The sequence below is a fragment of the Aotus nancymaae genome, unplaced genomic scaffold, assembly GCF_030222135.1.
Source record: "Aotus nancymaae isolate 86718 unplaced genomic scaffold, 86718_ANA_hifiasm-v0.15.2.pri h1tg000089l, whole genome shotgun sequence".
Taxonomy (NCBI): Eukaryota; Metazoa; Chordata; class Mammalia; order Primates; family Aotidae; genus Aotus; species Aotus nancymaae.
In genome coordinates, this window is record NW_026988504.1 from 22,956,525 (window position 1) to 22,978,481 (window position 21,957).

The following is a 21,957-nucleotide window of genomic DNA, read 5'->3' on the forward strand; positions in this document are numbered from 1 at the left end:
TGAAGCCTGAAGGCGCTGTGAATGTTTAAACTGGAGTCCAGCTCGAATCCCTCACCACTCTGCACCTATTCCAGAGCCCACCTGCAGGCTGATCTCCCCTGACATCCATCCTTCCCTACCCCTTTCTTCCAAGAGGCTTGCCTTGATTGCCCAGTTGCACTTTTCCTGCCCTCTCTGGCTGCCCATCTCTCAGGGTCTCTGCTCTGTTCACTGAGAGTTCTGTCTATGCCTCTGTCCTGTCTCCCTCCCTGGGCCTCAGAAAGGAAGGGTCTATGTCTCCTTCCTCTGACACAGCCTCCTGTGTCTGTGGGCTCTCTCCTGGGCCTCTAGTTCAGCAAGACCTGCCCGAATCTGAAGCAGGGAGCTAGGAGATGAGGGGGAAAATCAGATTGAGGTCAAAGCCCCTGACCCAGAGAGGGTAAAAAGGACAGGAAGGCTGAGGGCATCCCTGCATCAGATCAGGATTTTTAAGTACTATTTGCAGTTCAATGGTTCTGGAAGGAGAGAATACTCTAAAGCTGACTCTGCCATAGCTGCAGAGGAGGCCCCTGCTTGGACACAGGTCCCTTGGGGGCCACAGGGCTCTGACACCCACCCTCCCCTGTGCTGCCCTTCAGGCTCTCTGAGGTAGAGCTGAAAGGGTGAGGCAGAGAAGGCAGGGGTAGGTCACCGGCTATGTGGATTCTGATGCTCTGTGCCTTTGTCCAGGCCACTCGCCCTGCTTGCAGAGCCCTTTCCCTCTCTTCAGCCTGGCAGATACTCTCAGGATAGTGGTCACCTCCTCCTGGAAGCCTTGCCCGATTTCTTGGGAGTGGAGTTAGTTTCTTTGGCTCCCTTTCCACATTCATTATCTCTAACCCACTTTCCATCCGTTTTGCCTCCTGTCTTCTCTCCTGCAACAGGACAGGTGGGATGGGAGCAAGCAGTGGCTGCTGGGAGCTTTGGTTCATTGTGTGGGTGGGGAGTGGGAGGATGTGTCTGTGTGTTGGTGTCCAGGATCCCCTGTCTATTGGTCTGCCTGGGAGAACTGTAGTCAGTTTAAGGCAGATGGAAGAGAGACCTGGTGTGAATTAGGCATGACCACAGACAATTTCTGCCCAGCTTGACGTGTCTCATTGACCATCAGTGACATGGGTCCACCTCATGTTCATTTTGAGGTGTGTCGAGCAGTGTAGGGTAATAATATTATTAATAATTATTATCAGTATCATAATAATGACAATAGCAATAATTACCTTTTCCAAAAAGCATTTATTTGTGTGCTAGACACTGAGCTGTTTGTTTTGTGTATATCATATTACTAGGATACTGATTTGGCTTAAAAAAAAACAGATGGAATTAACAGTGGCTTAAACAAGATGGAAATTTATTTCTCTTGCATGAAATGTGAGTGGCATCTGGGGAGTTGGCAGCTCTGCTCCATAAGGGCATCCAAGAGCCCAGGCTCCTCAGTTGTGGCTTCCCCATGCCCTCATCTATGTCATTTACAGGACTGAAGACAGCCCACCATGACCTCATCTGTGTCCCGGCCAGTGGCGAAAGAGGGAAGGGAAAGGTAGGCACTCTGGTTACTATGTTTATGATAAGTTATCCTAAAACTTGGCAGCTTCAAACAACCATTGTATATCACTCAGGTTTTATGGGTTAGAGTCTCAGGTGCGGATACAGTCAGAGGTTGGCAGGGTTGCAGTTATCTAGAGGATCCGCTGGGCTGATGCCTGAGAAGGCTCGTTCCCATGCTGGTGCCGGCTGTTGAGTTCAGCCGGGGCTGTTGACCTTCGTACCTACATGTGGCCTCTCCAGCCTGATATTCTTGGGGTAGTTGGACTTATGTGGTAACTTGTCTCCCGCCTAGAGTGTTTCAAGACAATCAGCTGAAGGTGACATTGCTGTTTAATTTGCTAGGGCTGCCATAACAAAGAATCACAGACTGAGTGAATGAAGGTGTTGTTGGCAAGTTGATTCCTTCTGATCTGTTCTAGACTTCTCTCTTTACCTTGAAGGTGGGTGTCTGAGCTGTGTCTCCTCACATCATCTTCCCTCTGTGCATGTCTGTTTCTGTGTCCAAATTTCCCCTTTTCAAAGGAGACCAGTCCTATGGGATTAGGGGCTCACACACTGTCATATGACCTCATCTTAACTAATCATATCTGCGATGATCCCATTTCTTTTTTTTTTTTTTTTTTTTTGAGACAGAGTTTCGCTCCTGTTACCCAGGCTGGAGTGCAATGGCGCGATCTCAGCTCACCGCAACCTCCGCCTCCTGGTTTCAGGCAATTCTCCTGCCTCAGCCTCATGAGTAGCTGGGATTACAGACACGCGCCACCATGCCCAGCTAATTTTTTGTATTTTTAGTAGAGACAGGGTTTCACCATGTTGACCAGGATTGTCTCAATCTCTTGACCTCGTGATCCACCCACCTCGGCCTCCCAAAGTGCTGGGATTACAGGTGTGAGCCACCGTGCCCAGCCCCCATTTCTTTTTCTTTTCTTTTTTTTTTTTGAGACAGAGTCTTGCTCTGTCGCCAGGCACCAGGCTGGAGTGCAGTGGCGTGATCTCGGCTCACTGCAACTTCTGCCTCCTGGGTTCAAGCAATTCTCCTGTCTCAGCATCTGGAGTAGCTGGGACTACAGGTGTGTGTCCCAGCTAATTTTTTTTTTTTTTTAGTAGAGACTGGGTTTCACCGTGTTGGCCAGGATGGTCTCAATCTCTTGACCTCGTGATCTGCCCATCTCGGCCTCCCAAAGTGCTGGGATTACAGGCTTGAGCCACTGTGCCTGGCCAATCCCATTTCTAAAGGAGGTCACATTCTGAAGTACTGGGAATTAGGACCTCAATGTATGAATTTCAGGGGGGACTCCATTTAACTCATGACAATCACTTTTGTGACCCAGCTTCCAAAGTCACATGGCATCTTACCCCATACTCTGTTGGTCACAGTAGTCACAAGTGTCCTCACATTTAGGAAGAGGGGACATAGACCCCACTATAGAATCACACGTGAGGTAGGAGATATTTTTGTGGTCACCTTTGAAAAATATAATCTCCCATCCATTCCTAAAAACAGAATGGCAAAAATCACTTTAGCTCTCAGCCCATTGGTTAAAGCCTAGTCTCATGGCCCCATCAGTCTCAAAGACAACCTAGGAGATATCTTCAGCTGAGTGGCTGTGTGCCTATTGCAAGCTCTTCATTTTTAAACTTTTTAAAAATTTATAAATGGATTATCTTTTTTTTTTTTTTTTTTTTGAGATGGAGTTTTGCTCTTATTGCCCAGGCTGGAGTGTAATGGTGCAATCTTGGCTCACTGCAACCTCCTCCTCCCAGGTTCAAGTGATTCTCCTGCCTTAGCCTCCCAAGGAGCTGGGATTACAGGTGCACGCCACCATGGCCTGGCTAATTTTGTATTTTTAGTAAAGACAGGGTTTCACCATATTGAGCAGGCTGGTCTTGAACTCCTAGCCTCAAGTAATTCACCCACTTTGGTCTCCCAAAGTGTTGGGATTACAGGTGTGAGCCATCACACCCAGCCAGATTATCTTTTTGTTATGTAACAAACCTACATATCAACCATCTCAAGCTCTCTGATGATGAAGGGAGAATGTGGATATTTGGGTACCTCGCATTATGTGCTAGAAACATGATGTCTTTTGAATGTATCAAGAAATCATTTGGTCCTATCTCTTCATTGAACCAATGGGAATCCCAAGGCAGAGAGGGAGAGAGGCCATAGAGTGAGGGACAGAGGTAAGAGATCTCATCCCGAAGCAGTTCTGATTCTACTAAACATGAAATCTAAAATCTTTGCCAGAAACTCAAGGCTTTTCATCACACCCCTTCCTCCCCTGGTGGCATCTCCTGCAGTTGTTCTGTGTGCACCCCTAACGTGCTCAGCCCCATGTCGCAGGCCTGCTTCTGTGAAAGCATTTCCCCTGCCCCAGCCTTCAAGGTCACTTCCAGCCTCATTTCCTCCAGGAAACTTCCTGCCCTGCCCTCCCTGTTTACCTCCCCAACACTGTCTTTTTTTTTTTTTTGATATGGAGTCTTGGTCTTGTCGCCTAGGCTGGAGTGCAATGGTGTGATCTCGGCTCACTGCAACGTCTGCCTCCCAGGAGTTCTCCTGCTTCAGCCTCCGGAGTAGCTGGGATTACAGGTGCCCACCACCATACCCCACTAATTTTTTGTATTTTTAGTATAGAAAAATTTCACCATGTTGACCAGTCTGTTCTTGAACTGTATTATGTAGCTTGGTGTAGTTTCTATTTCAGCCATAGAGATGACTTCCTCTTTGAGAACAGTTTGGAGTGGCAATGATAGGATTTGCTGTTGCAGATGCTGGAGACAGGAAGGGAGAACAGTGAACTCTCCCTGTGTGTCTTTGGGAGGACTTGGAGGCAGATGGAGTTCCCAGGGCAGAGAGAAGTGGAGGCAGGGCCCAGTCTCCAAATTAGTGGAGTGAGCCCCCACTGGGCCCTGAGTTGGTTCAGAGTGGGTGAGACAAGGGGCAGAAGGTATGTGTGTGTGTGTCACAGCTATCCCTAGCTCAAGAGTTTCTCCAGGGCATAGGTCCTGGCATCTGGGAGCAGCTACCCCTCCCCCAATGTACCCCCTACCTCTGCTGCTGCCACTCAATTTTGGAATAAGACATTGGCCTAAGAGCTGGGCCAGGCTCTGGCCAGTGGTGGGTGGGGGTCAGGGGATCTGCAAACAGGAATAAAGCCAGGCTGGAACCATGTGGCCCTGGTTTAGTCTTGACCCTTTCTGACTCCCACGTGACCTTAGACAGCCTCAGCTACCTCGCTGGATCTGGGTTTTCTCATCTGATAAGAGTGAAGAGTAATTCCTGCCTCCCTCACAAGGCAGCAAAGAGGTGCTTGTAAGATGCCCTGAGAGGAAGGTTCTGAAGTGCAGGGCCAGGTAAGGGACAGCTGCCAGCTTGCTGGAGGGCCACAGCCAGCTTCTTCCCTTTTCTGAACTTCCATGTCCTGACTTTCAAAAAAGCCATTCTGGCCAGGTGCAATGGCTCGTGGCTGTAATCCCAGCACTTTGGGAGGCTGAGGTGGGCAGATAACCTGAGGTCAGGAGTTTGAGACCAGCCTGGCCAACATAGCAAAACTCCATCTCTACTAAAAATACAAAAATTAGCTGGGAGGGGTAGTGTGTGCCTATAACCCCAGCTACTTAGGAGGCTGAGGCAGGAGAATCACTGGAACTCAAGAGGTGGAGGCTGCAATGAGCTGAGGGATGCCACTGCACTCCAGCCTGGGCAACAGAGCAAGACTTCATCACACACACACACAAAAGCAAAAACAAAAACAAAAAAAAACACAAAAAACTGCATCTTGGGCAGGTGCAGTGGTTCACTCTTGTAATCCCAGCACTTTGGGAGGCTGAGTGAAGTGGGTAGATCACTTGAGCCCATCTCTACAAAATATTTTAAAAAATAAATAAATTAGGCCTGGCTCAGTGGCTCACGCCTGTAATCCCAGCATTTTGGGAGGCAGAGGTGGGTGAATCATCTGAGGTCAGGAGTTTGAGACCAACCTGGCCAATGTGGTGAAACGCTATCTCTATTAAAAATACAAAAATTAGCCGGGTGTGGTGGTGGGCATCTGTAATCCCAGCTACTCAGGAGGCTGAGACAGGAGAATCGCTTGGACCTGGGAGGGAGAGGTTGCAGTGAGCTAAGATCGTGCCACTGCACTCCAGCCTGGGAAACAAAGAGTGAAACTCCATCTCCAAAAAAAAAAAAAAAAAAGTTAGCTGGCCATGGTGGCATGCACTTGTGGTCCCAGCTAGTTGGGAAGCTGAGATGGGAGGATCCCTTGAGCCCAGGAGACAGAGGCTGTAGTGAGTCATGATCATACCACTTCACTCCAGCCTGTGTGACAGAGTGAGAGCTTGTCTCAAAAACAAATAAACAAAAAAAAAAAACCCCAAAAAACTGCAAGCCGTCCCCTGGCTCCTCATGCAGCTTTGACCTCCTTGCAGAACCCCTGCTTCTTCATCTCCTCCCGCTGCCCCCATGAGGCCCAGAACTTATGAGCTTCTGAGGGCGGGGAGGGGAGGCAGGGTGCGATGGAGGACACAGTGCGGGGCAAACTGCTGCCCTGGGGTCACGTATGTGAGGGCCCCCATTCCCTTTGCTCCTTTAGCTGCCTTCACTCACTCTGTGACCTCAGGTGTTTCTGGGGTGTTCCTCTCCTAGTCTCAGAGCGCTTGTTCCATCCCATCACTGCCAGTGGCCATCCGCCATGTGCCAGAGGGCATGGTGTTGGGTAGGGTAAGAGGCCCCACTATCATCTTTTAGTGCAGCTGCAGGCCGGGAATTGGTGCTTTCTTTAAGCAGGGCTCTGTGGCAAGCACTACGGGAATGTTACTGAAAAAGTTTCTGAACCAGACCCCCAAAAAGAGTTATTGGAGCTCAGGCAAGAAAGAATTCAGAATGAGTCCACAGAGTAGAGTGAAAGTAAGTTTATTAGAGACGTAAGGAAACAAGGGCCAGGTGCGATGGCTCACGCCTGTAATCCCAGCACTTTGGGATGCTGAGGCAGGAGGGTCATTTGAGCCTGGGCAAAAAAGTGAGCCCCCATCTCTATAAAATAAATAAATAAAAGAGAAGTAAAGAAACAAAGGAACAGCTACTCCACAGGCAGAGCAGCCCCCAGGGCTGCTGTTGGGCTATTGTCATGGTTATGTCTTGATCATATACTAATAAACAAGGGGTGGATTATTCATGAGTTTTCCAGGAAAGGGGTGAGGATTTCCCAGAAGTGAGGGTTCTGCTTCATTTTAGACCACGGAGGGTAACTTCCAGATGTTGCCATGGCATTTGTAAACTGGCACTGGTGCAGGCATCTCTTAGCATGCTAATGCATTATAATTAGTGTGTAACAATCAGTAAGGCCAGGCACGGTGGCTCACGCCTGTAATCCCAGCACTTTGGGAGGCTGAGGTGGCAGATAACTTGAGATTAGGAGTTCGAGACCAACATGGCCAACATGGTGAAACCCCGTTTCTGCTGAAAAAGGAAAAAAAAGAAAAGATCAGTGAGGATGATCAGCGGTCACTTTCATCGCCCTCTTGGTTTTCCCATGTTCTTATCGGCTTCTTTACCTTATTCTGTTTTATCAGCACGGTCTTGTGACCTGTATCTTGCGTCGGCCTCCTATCTCATCCTGTGACTAAAAATGCCTGACCTCCTGGGAATGCAGCCCAGCAGGTCACAGCCTCATTTTATCCAGCTCCTGTTCAAGATGGAGTCACTCTGGTTCAAACGCCTCTGACGGGGACACATGAAGATGAGTGAGAATCATCGCTGTGTTCTAGACATGGGGACATGGTTAGGCTTTTGTCCCAACCCAAATCTCATCTTAAATTATGATCCCCATAGTCCCTGTGTGTCAAGGGAGAGACCAGGTGGAGGTCATTGAATCATGCGGGCCGTTTTCTGCACGCTGTTCTCGTGATAGTGAGTGAGTTCTCACGAGAGCTGATGATTTTATAAGTTGCTCTTCTCCCCTTTGGTCTGCACTTCTCCTTCCTGCCGCCTTGTGAGAAAGGTGCCTGCTTCCCCTATGCCTTCTGCCATGATTGTAAGTTTCCTGAGGCCTCCACAGCCATGCTGAACTGTGAGTCAATTAAACCTTTTTCCTTTATAAATTACCCAATCTCGGGGAGTTCTTTTTGTTTTTTTTGTGTTTTTTTTGAGATGGAGTCTCACTGTATTGCCCAGGCTGGAGTGTAGTGGTGTGATCTTGGTTCACTGCAAACTCCGCCTCCCGAGTTCTGCCTCAGCCTCCCAAGTAGCTGGGACGCCTGGTTAATTTTTGTATTTTTAGTAGAGATGGGGTTTCACCATGTTGGCCAGGCTGGTCTTGAACTCCTGACCTTAGGTGATCCACCCGCCTCAGCCTCCCAAAGTGCTGGGATTACAGGTGTGAGCCAGCATGCCCGGCCTTGGGCAGTTATTTTCATAGCAGTATGAAAATGAGCTAATACACGTGGTCATGCCGCGTGGAAAGCACATCTACTACCACTTCCTCCTGGATTGTCACCACATCCCTGAAAGGACACAGAAGACGAATCTGTTGTTTGCAAAGGAGAAAAATGAAAGCTACAGTTTGGTTGACATTTGCAGAGTACCTATTTCTTAGGCACTTAGATTTACCTCTGCAACAGGATAGAACTGTAAGTGGTCCTGGCATCTGAATCAATCCTTAGATCCACTCTCTGTCGGGTAGGGCTGGGTCCTTAAACGAGCAGCAGCCAGAACAGGTCCCTCCAGGCCATGGTCCTGTGGGAGCGCAGGACCTTTTAACTAGGGCTGGAGCCTGGCGCTCCCTGGTGGCGAGCTGCAACCTCTACCTACCAACCCCAAGGCCAGCCTGAGACCAGCCACCAGTTCACACCCTTGTTTTGCAAGTGGAAAACTTCAGTCCAGAGAAAGGCCCGGGCTTGCTGAGACAGAATGACTTTCATCTCTACCTTGTGGAATGTAAGCTGTCTGGTGAAGCATTATTGCTGTTCTTATTACTAGAAATCAAAATTGAGAGGATCAAGGCAGAACACTGCTGTTTGCTGAGACTTCCTTTATTCTATCTTGAGACGGGTGTGATGAGCCAATTTTACAGAGATGAAAAGTGAAGCTCAGAGAGGCTAAAGAAATTACTTTCCCAGGCTCACACAGCCAGCCAATGGCAGAGCCAAAATTTGGACCCAGGTCTGTCTGACTCTAATCCCACCCTGCCAGATCCTGGAGTTTCACCTCTGGCCTCCTCTTCCCCAGCAGCATCCCCACCTCCCAACTTCTTGGTGTGCTGATCTGGGACAGCAGAACGTCAGCAGTGATAAGTCCTTAGCTCCCTACTTGGTGTCACCGTGTCATTCAGACACAGCCAGTTACTACTCCTTGGCCTAAGCTGGGGAGGGAGACTGGGGGTTGAGAAGAGATGCTGGACAGGGAGACTCAGGGGCTTCTGGTGGGGATGGATTAGTGAGGTTGAGGATCTAAGCCAGAATTCAAGACCTAGGTAGCGATGAGATCTTGAGCAAGCATCTTTCTCTCTCCGAGCCTCAGCTTTCTCAGCCAAAAAGTGGGAAATTACACCAATACTTTGACAGCCCCACTTAGGGAAAAACAGTACGGGTTTGGAGTTAGAACTTCGGAGTTAGATTTTGTTTGAAACCTTGGATCTCCCACTGACTAGCTATGTGGTCTGGGCCAGTTATTTGACATCTCTGAGCAGATTTCAGATCCTGAATCGTAAAGTGGGTTGTGGTGGGGATTTAGTGCGGTGACTGAGCTGGGAGCACTTTGGCAAATGTGTGGCTTTACAAATGATGCTGGTTTTTTTTAGCACTCCCTTGGGGTTGGGGCTCTGGGATGGGAGGAGAAATGGCGACCGGAAACTGGCACCCCCTCAACCTTTCCCCTGAACCCAGGCACGTTCATTCTCATTCTGCATCCTATGCACCCACCAAATGGGTTTCTCCAAGCCTGGTACCCTGCTCCTTTATACCTTACCTGAGGACCTGAGGCCCCTTCCCTGTTCCCACCTTGTTCAGTTGCAAACTGCAGAGGATGGCCTGAGTTTCCATTCTTCATTTTGGAGGCTCCAGCTGCAGCCTCAATCTTCTGCCCCGAGGGAATCCGTTGGATGATTTGGGTTGATCCTTAGGAGGTGGGAGGGCCAGCTCCAAGGCCTGTGACCAAAACATTTCAGTCACCCTCAAGTCCCAGAACCCTATCTTTCTTGAACCAAGCCTGCTCTGGTGCTCAAAGGGAAGGGGTGTCAGCAATGGGGGCCTGCAGGAGACTTCTCCTGTGGTCTAGTTTTATCTCTGACGCTGCTGGTCTGGCACCCACAGCACTGCCCGGTCCCCCTCCTATCTCTGGCCTCAGTACCGGCATTGCCAGTACTGAGAGAGCGGGAGGAGGGGGTGAGGGCTGCGGAGCGAGGGAGGCTGACAGGAGGCGGGGACTCTGGGGGGCTGAGGACTATAAAGAGGCCAGCCAAGGGCAGGGGCCCATCCCACCTGAGGCAGGTACCCACTTGGTCCAGTGCCCATCTACTCCGGACTCCGGGTAAGTGGGCTCAGCCTGCTGGGGCTCTGGGGGCCTCCCCCAGGCTGGGGCCTGGGATGGAGAGAAGAAGCTGGTGCTTTGCAGGGCCAGGGGCCTCGGGAAGCCTAAGGTCCTGCTTGGGTCTTGCACTGCATCTGGACAGACCTGTCACGCTAGAAGAGCCGTCTGCTGACTGCAAGTGTGTGTGCACACTCATGTGCGTGGCTGTGAACTGGAATGTGTGACTGTGACCTTGTGAGTGATTGGGGTCCCTGTGTGAGTGCCTGCGCCAGTCTGTGTCTTCTCCAGGACCCATATCTGTTCCTTGACCTCAGGGAGGAGGGCCAGACCCACAAGGCCATGGATTTCTGTCCTTTGCTTCCTGGGTTCATTCTGTGTCCTTGAGGGCCAGACCCACAAGGCCACGGATTTCTGTCCTTTGCTTCCCGGGTTCATTCTGTGTCCCCTACCCTGTGGGGGACCTGGCATGCCCTTATTTCCCACTAGCTGCTGCCGCCTCGGAGCCATGAGGTCCTGGATGTCATGAGTCCTGTCTCTCCAGGACTCACGTCCCTATTTTCTCTGCTACACTTTTCTAACTTGCGAGGTCCCAGCTGCTGGGCTCTCACAGGACAGGCTGTCCATGCCTCTAGGGCAGTGTCTGGGAGGTGGAGTAGTCAGCTCAGAGTGGCCCTTTGCTCTGCCCCCTTGTCCCCGGGCTTAGAGAAATGGATGATGGGCCAAGGGGCTGGATAGATGGGCCCTGCTTCCTGGGCACAGGAAAATCTGCAGCCCCGGTGCTCTTCCGCCTCCACCTCCTCTCTCCTTGCTCCTCAGATGGCTGCTGCACGCCGCTGCCTCTCCCTGCTGCTCCTGTCCACCTGTGTGGCTCTGTTACTGGAGCCACTGCTGGGTGCCCAGGGAGCTCCGCTGGAGCCAGTGTACCCAGGGGACAATGCCACGCCAGAGCAGATGGCCCAGTATGCAGCTGATCTCCGTAGATACATCAACATGCTGACCAGGCCTAGGTGTGTGCTGTGGTCAGGGAGAGAGATCCCAGCCCCTGGGACCCTGGGCCCACCCAACATTCCTGGCCATGCCCTATCCCCAGTCCCAGTCCCTTCCAGGCCTGCTCTTGGGAAAACAGGGCATTGTGCTGAACAGACCTGGGCCCGTGTGCCCTGGGCAAGATGGTGCCTACAGGCAGTTATGAAATGAGGGGCTGGCACCTGGGCACAGCGCTTGCTGCAGCTGCCTCTTCCCTCCCAGGTATGGGAAAAGACAGAAAGAGGACACGCTGGCCTTCTCAGAGTGGGGCTCCCCCCATGCTGCTGGCCCCTGGTGAGTTTGACTCCCTGTCCTGTCTGTCCAGCTCCCTGGGGCTGAAGTAGGGGTGGTGGGACTGAATCAGGGCTTGAAAAGGTGTGGTGGGGGGTGGAAGAGGGCGAACAGGAGCCCAGGGCCAGTCTGAGGCTTCCTGAGGGCAGGAGGCCTGCCCCCTACAGTGCTGTCTTCTGCCCTGTCCTCCCAGGGAGCTCAGCCCGATGGACTTGTAATGCCACCTCCTGCCTCTGATGACTCCATGGGCAGTGCCAGCCCAGCTCTCCCCTCCGCACCCTTGGCTCTGGCCAAAGCTTGCTCCCTGCTCCCACACAGGCTCAATAAAGCAAGTCAAAGCCACAGCCTGTCCTGTGTCTCTGTGGACTCCTGGTGGGGGGCAGCAGGAAATACCAAATGCAAGGAAGAGAAAGGGGAGGGCAGGGTGGAGGCAAAGGGGATCATCCAGAAGGTTGGTGGGGTCATCAGAGTCACTCAGTTCATTCTCTCCACTTCACACAGGGACAAGTTGTGGCCAGAGGAAGGCAGGGAATCCTCCATGGTTTTTCAGCAAGTCTGTGAAGCGGCAGTCTTGAGTTTGAATCTTCCCAGTTCAGCAGCTGTAGCCCCCGACATGGCCCGATGACAACCCTGCCCCAAGTGCACCCCTCACCAGTGCATTCCTGCAGCCTAGGCAGCAGAAGCACCCAAATTTATACTAATGCATTCTTGGCATGGAGGGGGAATGATTCTGGTGCTACGGCAGTCATGGCTGCCTCCAGGGGCCTGAGCTGCCGTCCAGAAATTTGGAGAGAATGGGCTGCCTGGAGAGGTAGTGAAGTCCTGGGCACAGGAGGTATTCAAGCTCCTGTGGAAGGGGAGGAGGCTAGATTAGCTGAGTTCCAGCCACCACCATGAGTTGAATTTGTGGATTCCACACTCCAGCTCTGGGAGGGCGAGGACCTGGATCCTGTCCCAGGGAGGACTGCCCAGAGTCCCAGAGCACCTGTCTCTTGTTGGCTCTTCTCAGGCACCCTGAATAGGTGGGGACAGTGCACGTGCGTGTGTGTGCACGCGGTTGTGTAATGGGGAGAAGTGAGGGAACTAGAATGTTTCCGGGTCCTAGAATGGCTTCTCCTGCCTCCCCCACATGCTTGGCCTGAAGGGATGGGGTTATGGGTTTGGAGGATGAGGGATCCACTTTCCTGGGATCTGTACCTTGCACAGAATGAAAATGACACCACAATTGTGTTTCCCCTCAAGTCCTGACTCCATCTGGTGTGTGCAAATGACCAGGTCCTAAAAGGCAAAGAACTTCTAGAGGATGCAGCTGCTTGGCTCAGGTTGATTTTTTGTTTGTTTTTGGAGACAGGGGGTCTTGCTCCGACATCCAGGCTGGAGTACAGTGGCATGATCACAGCTCACCGTAGCCTTGACCTCCTGGGCTCAAGTAATCCTCCTGCCTCAGCCTCCCAAGTAGCTGGAACTACTGGCACATGCCACCATACCCAGCTATTTTTTTTTTTTTTTAATTTTGTAGAGACAGGGTCTTGCTATGTTGCCCAGCGTGGTCTCAAACTCCTGGGCTCAAGCGATCTGCTCACCTCGGCCTCCCAAAGTTCTGGGAGTACAGGTGTGAGCCACCGGGTCTGACCTCAGGTTGATTCCTAAATCCAAGGGGTGTGTGGAAGGAGGGATGGTTTTGCAAAAGAACGGTTTGAGTCTGGGTGAAGGAGCCTGAAGTTCCAGCATTTTCTCTGGCAGTTTAAGGGGATGGGCTATGAATGGGGAGGAGAGGATACTTCCTACCCCCAGGAGTTGGCACCCTGGAGACACAGATGAACCTGGATGTGACAGTAGGATCAGGGCAGGGCTCTGCCCCCACCAGGTCTCTCTCATGGCCATGGGAGCCCCCAGAAGAGAGAGCCACCCTCACACCCAGCTTCTCAGGTACACACCCTGGCCAGGCTCCACCCCTTCCCCTGCTCTGCTCACCCCAGAAGGGCTTAGAAGTCCAGGAGGCAAAGGCAGCCCCCTAGGCTCTGCACGCTGAGGGGCAAAGGCACCTCTTCTTGTTCCTGTGCCAGTTCTGATAACCCAGGCTGGGCTGTTGGGTAGAAACTTGAGCCAGGTGGGAGTGGGAGTGTGTCTAGCTGAATGAAGCCCCTCCTTTGAGGTTCCTGCTACTCTCACCTCTTCTCTACCTCTGGGTTAAAACCCCCCATGTTGGTGGTGGTGTGTGGGATGAGGTGGGGGAAGGTAGATGGGTTGCTGGGGGCGGCAGGGTTGCTGGGGGACCCTCCCAGTCCCCCACAGGTGAGGTCTTTTTCTCTCACAGCAGGAACTCCTGGGTCTCCCCCCTAGATGGACAGGTCACTCCCTGCCCCCAGGCCCACAGAAGTCACTGAAGCAACAGAAATTTGTCTTTATTGTTTTCACTGAGAAGATGGGGAGGGGTTGATGCCCTTCTGAATAGAAAGGGGTTGGTGGGCGGAGAGGCGTCTGGAGGCCAAGGCCCAGCCTAGAGAAGCGCCCCCAGGCGCTGGTATCTCCCTGTACGCCTGCCCCCGGGAGCTTCCTCTCGCTACCACCCAAGCTGCCCCGAGACCCGGGCTCGGTGCCAAGCGTCCAGGCTGTCCTACCTGGGGCCCCGGGAGGAGGTCGGTGGTCGGGGTTCCGAGGTGTTCAGCCACTGGGGGTTCGTGGTGATCCATGGAGGGGGTTTAGTGGCTTTCGGTAGGGAGGTGCTCGTGGCGTTCGCAGTTTTCTTGTGGTTTTTAGATTTCTTCGGGCTGGGTACACGTCTTTGCAGCGGTCATGAGGCCGCTCCCCGAGCCCAGCTCGGGCCGCGATACGCGTGAGGGCGGCGAGTGGGATCAGTGTTCCCCCTGCAGCCCCCGCTTTCCTTCCTCCCTCCCTCGCGCCCTCCGCCGGCCCACCTGTTGCTAAAGAGCTTCCCCACGTACTTCTTGATGGAGTCTAAGTTCAGCCAACTGGCGGCCCTGGCTGCGGCCTTGGCAGCTCCTCGCCTAGGACGCCCTCCAGCGGCAGGAGCAGCGACAAGAGGCCCGCTATGGCCAAAGCGCATGCGCAGCGCAGAGACGTCGTCTGGAGGGGGCGGGGCAGACAGAGCCGCGGGCGGTCACGTGACGCCGGAGCTGGGGTCAGCGCGGCCCCGGGACCGGAGCTTGCAGGTGTTCCGCGCGGTGGGTGCAGGGGCGCCCAGACCGAGGGACGCGTTTGTTTCTGAGACACACACCAGTGCACGGACGCCGTAAGGGACATCCTGGTGCCCGGGGGAATGGTGCACACCTGGACGTGCCCAGTGATGCAAGCGAGCATCCAGGTAAAAATGAACGTGGAGGCCGGGCGCGGTGACTCACGCCTGTAATCCCTGCACTTTGAGAGACCGAGGTGGGAGGATCACCTGAGGTCAGGAGTTCAAGACCAGCTGGACCAACATGGCGAAACCCCCGTCTCTACTGAAAATACAAACGTTAGCTGGGCGTGGTGGTGGGCGCCTGTAATCCTAGCTACTCGGGAGGCTGAGGCAGGAGAATTGCTGGAACCCGGGAGGTGGAGGTTGCAGTGAGCCGAGATAGCGCCACTATACTCCAGACTGCTCGACACAGCCAGATTCCGTCTCAAAAAAAAAAAAAGAGGAAAATAAAGAAAAAAAAATGAACGGGGAGACACACCCTAAGGTGGTCGCACGAGGATGGCATAAAGCCATTGGTCAGCTCCCTAACCTCACCAACCTCTCTCCCACAAACTCCTTGCGTATCCCCCTCCTTTCTCCCTGCTGTTCCCGCTTTCTTTGCTTGGAAGACTCTTCCTTCAGCATACTCATGGCCAGCTCCATCGCCCCCTGTAAGCATTAGCTCAAAACCCACCTTTGAAATGGGTCCTACCGTGACACTCCTATTTAAAATTGCAACCTGGCAGGGCATGATGGATCACACCTGTAATCCCAGCGCTTTGGGAGGCTGAGGTGGGAGGACTGCTTGAGCCCATGAGTTGACACTAGCCTGGGCAAAAGACAGAGAGAGCCCCGTCTCTACAATTTAAAAAATAAATAAATAAAATAATATTGCAACCAACCCCTCATCTTGCTCTTTTTCTTGCTCTATTTTTGTACTTCTTTTTCTTTCTTTCTTTCTTTCTTTTAAAGACAGTTCTTGTTTTACCTCCCAGGCTGTAGTGTAGTGTTGGGATCGTAGCTCACCACAGCCTCAAACTCATGGGCTCAGGCCCTCCTCTTGCTTCAGCCTCCCAAGTAGCTAGGTCTACAGGTGCATACAACCATGCCCAACTAAATTTTAATTTTTTGTAGAGATGGAGTCTTGCTATGTGACCCAGGCTAGTCTCAAACTTCTGGCCTCAAGTGATCCTCCCTCCTCGCCTCCCAAAGTGCTGGGATTACAGGTATGAGCCACCACACCCAGCCTGCACTTTCTAACTTACTATATTCTAGATTTATCATATTTGTTGTCTGAGTCCCTTCCCAGCAGCATCTCCTCCCTCAGTGTATCATTAGTTACAACTGGGCTCTTCGCCTATTTTGTCTATTGATGTATCACAAGCACCTAGAACAGGTCCTGACACTTAGTAGATATTCAATAATACATATTAAATGAATGACTAACAGTCACACACAGGAAAGCCAGCCTGAGGATTCACACACCCAATGCACAGAGAACTTTTTGTGCCTGCAACATACAATGATTCACAGACTATGATGCTTGTAAGCATCACACACACCCCCAGAGCTCCTAAGCCCCTCAACCCTCTTTTAACCAGGAACTCCCCTCATCTCTGCCAGCCCACACAGGGATAAGAAGCCCTAGTAGCTGTCCTGGCCATCAGAGTGGCAGACGAGGCTGCCCTGGCCTAACTCCTTCATGCCCTTAGTGGGCCTGAGGAGGGGCCCTTGGTGCCAGTCCCCATCCCCAAGCGCCTAGAGAATACAGCTGATGGGGGCCCAGACTTGGCCACCAGACATTACCATGGTGCTGGGCAGATGCAGAGGAGCACAGCAAATCGTCTCTGGCCAGGGCTTCTGAGGCCTTTTATATTCCTAAGGATCCATGCTCCCTTTCTCGCTAAGGCTCCACTCCCACCACAACCTTCTTTTCCTCCCCGTGTGTCATGACCTGAAAGTCCAGAACAGAGAGAAGGTGGGGGTGGAAGCACATGGGCTACCAGCTGTTCTGACCAGGGCACAGTCCCTGCCGGGGGCCCAGAAGTGTGGGTGGCAGAGGCAGGGAGGCCTGGGGTGTAGGGTAACTTTCTGCTCCAAGTACACATATCCTAGGAAGAAACTGTCTCTGGGGTTGAGAGGGGCCTGTGCTTTTCCCAGGGGCTACTGTCAGGGTTTGGAAGGGGATTATGCTGAGACCAGATGCCCCTCCCCATCTGGCTGGATCCAAGGTGCCTCCTTTCCCTGCAGGGCTAATGTGGGATCCCAGCACCCCTATTCCCCTCCCCTAGGCCCACTGCCATGGGGAGGGGGTGGAGTTGCAGTTTCTGGTTTCGGGATAGCAGGCCCCACTGCACAGCCTGGAGATTTTCTCAGCCTGCTGGCCATTTTGGAGCCCCTGAGGCATGACCTGCTGAGCCTTCTGGAGGGTGGTGGGTCTTGGCTGCTTGGATGATGAACTTAGGCCTTGGCTGCCTCAGGCAACAGAGCCTCAGCTGTGTGGCCTGTCAGGTTCCCTCTACCTGCTCAATATTGGTGCTTTTCTGGGGCAAGGTTGTGAAATGTGTGGCAATTCTTTGTGCCCAGCCAACCCCAGAAGGGGCACAGTGGGAAGAGCAGGGGCTTCTGGGTAGGAATCCTGACTTCACTACCTCCTGGCTATGTGACCTTGATTAAGGGACATTATCTCCCCTGAGCCTCCACATCCTCATCTGTGAAATGGAGCTGGTTATACCCTGGCATAGGACTGTTGTGAAGATGGAATTGGGTGATGTAGCTCAGCCTCTGGCAGCTCCTGGCACATGCTAGGTGATTAAGAGGTGTGAGCCCCTCCACTCATGAAAGAACCCCCCTTCTTTTTTTTTTTTGAGACAGAGTCTTACTCTATCACTGAGGCTGGAGTGCAGTGGCGTAATCTCAGCTCACTGCAACCTCTGCTGCCTGGGTTCAAGTGATTCTCCTGCCTCGGCCTCCTGAGTAGCTGGGATTACAGGTGCCCGCCACTGCGCCCAGCTAATTTTTGTGTTTTTAGTAGAGACGGAGTTTCACCATCTTGGCCAAGCTGGTCTTGAACTCCTGACCTCATGATCCACCTGCCTCAGCCTCTCAAAGTCCTGGGGATTACAGGCATGAGCCACCATGCCTGGCCCTAAAAAAACCCCTTTCTCCCATCTCCACTTCTCCTGAAGTGTCTCATCTTCTGGCCTCTTCTCCTTATTAAAACCTGCTCTTGGCCAGACATGGTGGCTCATGCCTGTAATCCCAGCACTTTGGGAGGCTGAGGTGGGAGGATCACTTGAACCCAGGAGTTTGAGACCAGCCTGGGCATAATATTGAGACCTTATCTCTCCCAAAATTTTTTTAAAAGCCAGGTGTGGTGGCACGTGCCTGTGGTCCCACGTACTGGGGAGGCTGAGGTGGGAGGATTACTTGAGCCTGGGAAATCAAGGCTGGAATGAGCCAGGATCGCCCACTGCACTCCAGCCTGGGTGACAGAGCAAGACCCTGTCTCAAAACAACAAACAAACAAACAAACCCTGCTCTCAGTGGGGGTGAGAAGTTCAATGTCAATGCCACTGAAGTTTATGGGATGGCTCAGTAGCCAAGCGAGACCAGGACAGCATTTCTGTGGAGCCAGGAATCTCTAGAAAAAGAAATGAGATTCCATGATAAATTTCCATAGTACAGGTGGGAGGAGCTATCTGGGGATTGGTGTACCCTAAATACCAGCAAACAGGCTATTCCTTATCCTCATTAGTCACAGTCCAGCGCTGAACATACCCCCAACGCCCCCCCCCCACACACAAGAGCTCAAACCATGTGTCCCTTTGCAGCCCTGGAGGCCCTTACAAACCCAGGTTCTTCTGCAGGCACTGAGGGCTCTCAGCCCCTCACTCTTCTGGACTCCCTTACTCATTCCAGGAACTGTGGAGGAGTGTGGGGAGGGAAGAAAGAGGGAAGAGAGGAGAGGAAGAAGCTCAGAGGCTGCCTGCCGCCCTCTGAGGGGAGGAGTTGATGGTGGCAGCCCTGTGATGGGCAGGATGAGGGAACGTGGCTTGAGGACATAGCTCTGGGTGGGTCTCCCTGTCAACTGCCCCTTAAACTCTGACTGCAAATTGCCACTTAAATGGAACTTCCAGATTCACTCTGGAACACGTGCCCAGGTTCCCAGAGGGCAGCAGGCCACGGTCTACTGCCCCCGCCTCTCAGAGAAGACACTGAGATGCAAAGAGAAGCTACTCAGACACCTGGTGCAGGCACAGCTGGGGCTAAACCTGCTATTTTGACTCCATGTCAGTGTGTGACCATTTGGACCAGCCCATTTCTGAGGCCCCCGAGATAAGCCCCGTGGGCTTCTCATGACACATGATGGTTCTCAGATGTCATTTTCTGCCACCCACTGTGAAATAGACCCAATGATAGAGTGACCTTGAGTCTCCTGGCTGGCTTGCCCCAGACTGACCATCCCACCCACTCCAGGACCGCTACTCCTCTCTGCTGGGTGTGGCCCAACCTGGCCTCCCTCGGGCTCACTACTTCCTACCTGCCCTCCAGTGCATCTGGGGTGCTGGTGACGTCCCGAGAGAGACACAGAGTGAGGCCATTAGCTTGGCAGCAGACTGCGGAGAGCAGCTGGCCTAGGAGGGGCCTGGATGCTCTGTATAGCATCACTGCTTTTTTTTTTTTTAATGTCCCATCAAAGCCCTTTCCCCCTGGCGAGGGAGTCACATGGTGACTTGTGTTCTCCCTTCTAGACTGCATGCTTCCCTAGGGCAGCTGGGGTCTTGTTCAGCTCTGACCCTTTAGCATCTAGCACAGTGCCTGGCTCACTGTGGGCCTCCATGGATGCTTAGGGGGCTGGTGGAGGCGGGAGGGAGGCAGGAAGATGGGAGGGAGGTAGAATGGGAGTGGAAGGGAGGGAGGGACTCGTGGATCGATGGATGTGACAAACAAAGGGACAGATGAAGGAGTGAACAAATGCATGGCCTGGCTCATGTCATCGGGCCTGGAACCAGCTGCCGCCCATCCTCATGTCTTCATGCCCTTGTTTCGTGTGTGTGAAGAGGCAGAGGGAGGTAACTGGGGGACCCCATCTCATCTGTGGGCTCCTCCAGGAACAGGCTTGTGTCTCCTCCTCTCTCGGATCTTCCTTGCTCCTCTGCTCCCCCAAACCTGAGGCTGGGCCACACCTGGCCTTCAATTGCCTTCATTAACTCCTGGGACTCTTCACATTTGGGACTGTGCTAGCAGGAAGGGCAGTGTGGCCTGGGCACTGGGGCCAGGGGAGAGGAAAGGGCAGCCTCTGCCAGCCTCCTCCTGCCCGAGGCCTTCTTCCCCATTCCCAGCCCTCCTCCTCCCCTGGCCTCCTCCCCACTGAGGTGCGCAGCATCCCGCAGGGTCTCAGCCAGGCCGGGCTCCCTCCAGCACAGCTGCTTCTGCCACCGGGACAGCTTCAGCAGGTCGCACTGCTTCAGGTGGGCCTCATCCTGCGCTGGCACCGCCGCAGCGCCCAGTCCTGGGAAGGGCGTCAGGACCTCCCACCCAGTCAGGCTGGAGAGGACGAGAGGAGGGAGACAGGTGAGGTGGGGATGGGGGTGAGGGGCAGGTGAAGGGAAGGGGCCCCCTTGGGGGCTTCATTACCCTTCTGGGTGTCAGGCTGACCCCCTGGAGGTCCCATCCCCATTTTACAGGTTAGAAAATCAAGGCTCACATAACCAGGGTTGCTGCGGGACCTTAAACCCATTTTCCAGATTCTGGTCTCTGCTATTCTTATCCACCTATTTCCCAAACTTGCTCAGTTAGAAAAATCATCTGGGGTGCTTATTAAAAATACGCTTTCCCAGGATTCATGCTGGGCAATTCTGAGTCTATTGGTTTGGAATCGGGCCTGGGAATCTGTATATTTACCACATTCCCTGGGCAGCTTTTGTGATCTGGGAATTCAGGGAAGTAACACACAGAGTATTGGTGGCTGCCTGGCCAGGAGAGCCGCATTCCTAAGAGGGGGCAGCGAGGGGATGTGGACATTGAGCGAACACCCAGCCAAGGTCCCCTGACATCCCTCTCTCCCTTACACTATGCTGCTGCCCAAGTAATCCCGTTCCGATCTAACATGTTTCCATAATCCCCAGATAGATCTTCAACCATCTGACCACTTGGTACCTGGTACAGATAGATGCCTGGGGAGGGGAGGGGATGGAAGGAAAGAGAAGGAAAGGAAGGAAGGACTTAGATGGTTAGATGCAGGTGAAGGAGCTGAATTCCCATCAGGCCATCAATCCCAGACTTCTTGTTCTCCTAGATCCAAAGGTCATTGATTCTGGAGCCAAGCTGCCAAATTCTAAGGCTGACTTTCTAGCTGTGCAACCTTGACACCTCGGTTATTCCCTTCTGGAAACTGGGGAGAGTGATCTTCTCTACCTCCTAGGGGCACTGGGAGGATTATGTGAAATGGACTAACCACAGTGCCTGGGACATGCAGGCCTACCTTCCTGCTGGCTGGGGCTTCCTAAACTTCTCTCATTTTGCAAGATGCTTTACTCTCCAACTAAGCAGGGTCTTCCCTTTGTCCATAGGAGGAAATGAAGGATTGATGATGAGCCAGTGACTGGCCCAGCCATACAGCAGATCAGCAGCAGGGTGGGAACTGGAGTGAGAGTTCGCCTTCCCTCCCTCTTCCCAGAAGCTCTCTGTGAGATGGCTCTGCCGCTTCAAAATGTTTGCTGTCCTGTACCCTGGTGCCCCCAGCGTGGGTGGAACATACACCATTCCGGGACCCAGCCCAAAAGAAGTAACCTCAACCTGGGACATTCTGGCCTCATAGCTAGGGTAAAAGAGCAAAGGTGGACTGGGTGCGGTGGCTCACACCTGTAATCCCAGCACTTTGGGAGGCCAAGGCAGGTGGATCACTTTAGTCCTGGAGTTTGAGACTAGCCTGGGTAACACAGCAAAACCCTGTCTCTATTAAAAATAGAAAAATTAGCTGGGTGTGGTGGCACAAGCCTGTAGTCCCAGCTACTTGGGAGGCTGAGGTGGGAGGATAAATTGAGCCCAGGAGGCGGAGGCTGCAGTGAGCTGAGATTGCATCACTGCACTATAGCTTGGACAACAGAGCAAGACCCGGTCTTAAAAAAAAAAAAAAAAAAGCAAAGGAGGAAGCAGGCAATGGCTCTTAGAGCTCCTGCTTGGATGTGGCACTTGCCGTGTTGCCCATGTGCCACTGGCCACGGCAGGGCCTGTGGTCAAGCCAGGAGTGGTCAGAGAGGCCCATGTCCCTCTGAGCCAAGGACACAGCTCTCCTGTTTGGAGCCACCTGCCTTAGCCAGGATGTCTGGCTGGATGCTATGCCCTCTCTCTGTGCCCAGAAGTCAGATGC

At 52.9% G+C, this 21,957-nt stretch overlaps 1 protein-coding gene across 2 annotated transcripts; it reads left to right on the top strand.

Annotated features, from left to right (window-relative positions):
- Nucleotides 1-10,017: 10,017 nt before the first annotated feature.
- Nucleotides 10,018-11,746, top strand: PPY (pancreatic polypeptide). Of its 2 annotated transcripts, none has more exons than XM_012443949.2 (4): nt 10,018-10,087; nt 10,904-11,094; nt 11,336-11,407; nt 11,598-11,746. In XM_012443949.2, the coding sequence occupies exons 2-4, from the start codon at nt 10,904-10,906 to the stop codon at nt 11,620-11,622; spliced, it is 288 nt and encodes a 95-aa protein (XP_012299372.1). In that variant the 5' UTR covers nt 10,018-10,087; the 3' UTR covers nt 11,623-11,746. The 2 variants fall into 2 exon arrangements, with proteins under 2 accessions (XP_012299372.1, XP_021529359.1); XM_021673684.2 differs by lacking the exon at nt 10,018-10,087 and adding an exon at nt 10,234-10,321.
- Nucleotides 11,747-21,957: the final 10,211 nt, after the last annotated feature.

Coding starts and splice junctions, on each gene's coding strand:
- PPY (XM_021673684.2), top strand. Junction 11,095..11,335: donor AACATGCTGACCAGGCCTAG/GTGTGTGCTGTG, acceptor CTTCCCTCCCAG/GTATGGGAAAAGACAGAAAG. Junction 11,408..11,597: donor CCCCATGCTGCTGGCCCCTG/GTGAGTTTGACT, acceptor CTGTCCTCCCAG/GGAGCTCAGCCCGATGGACT.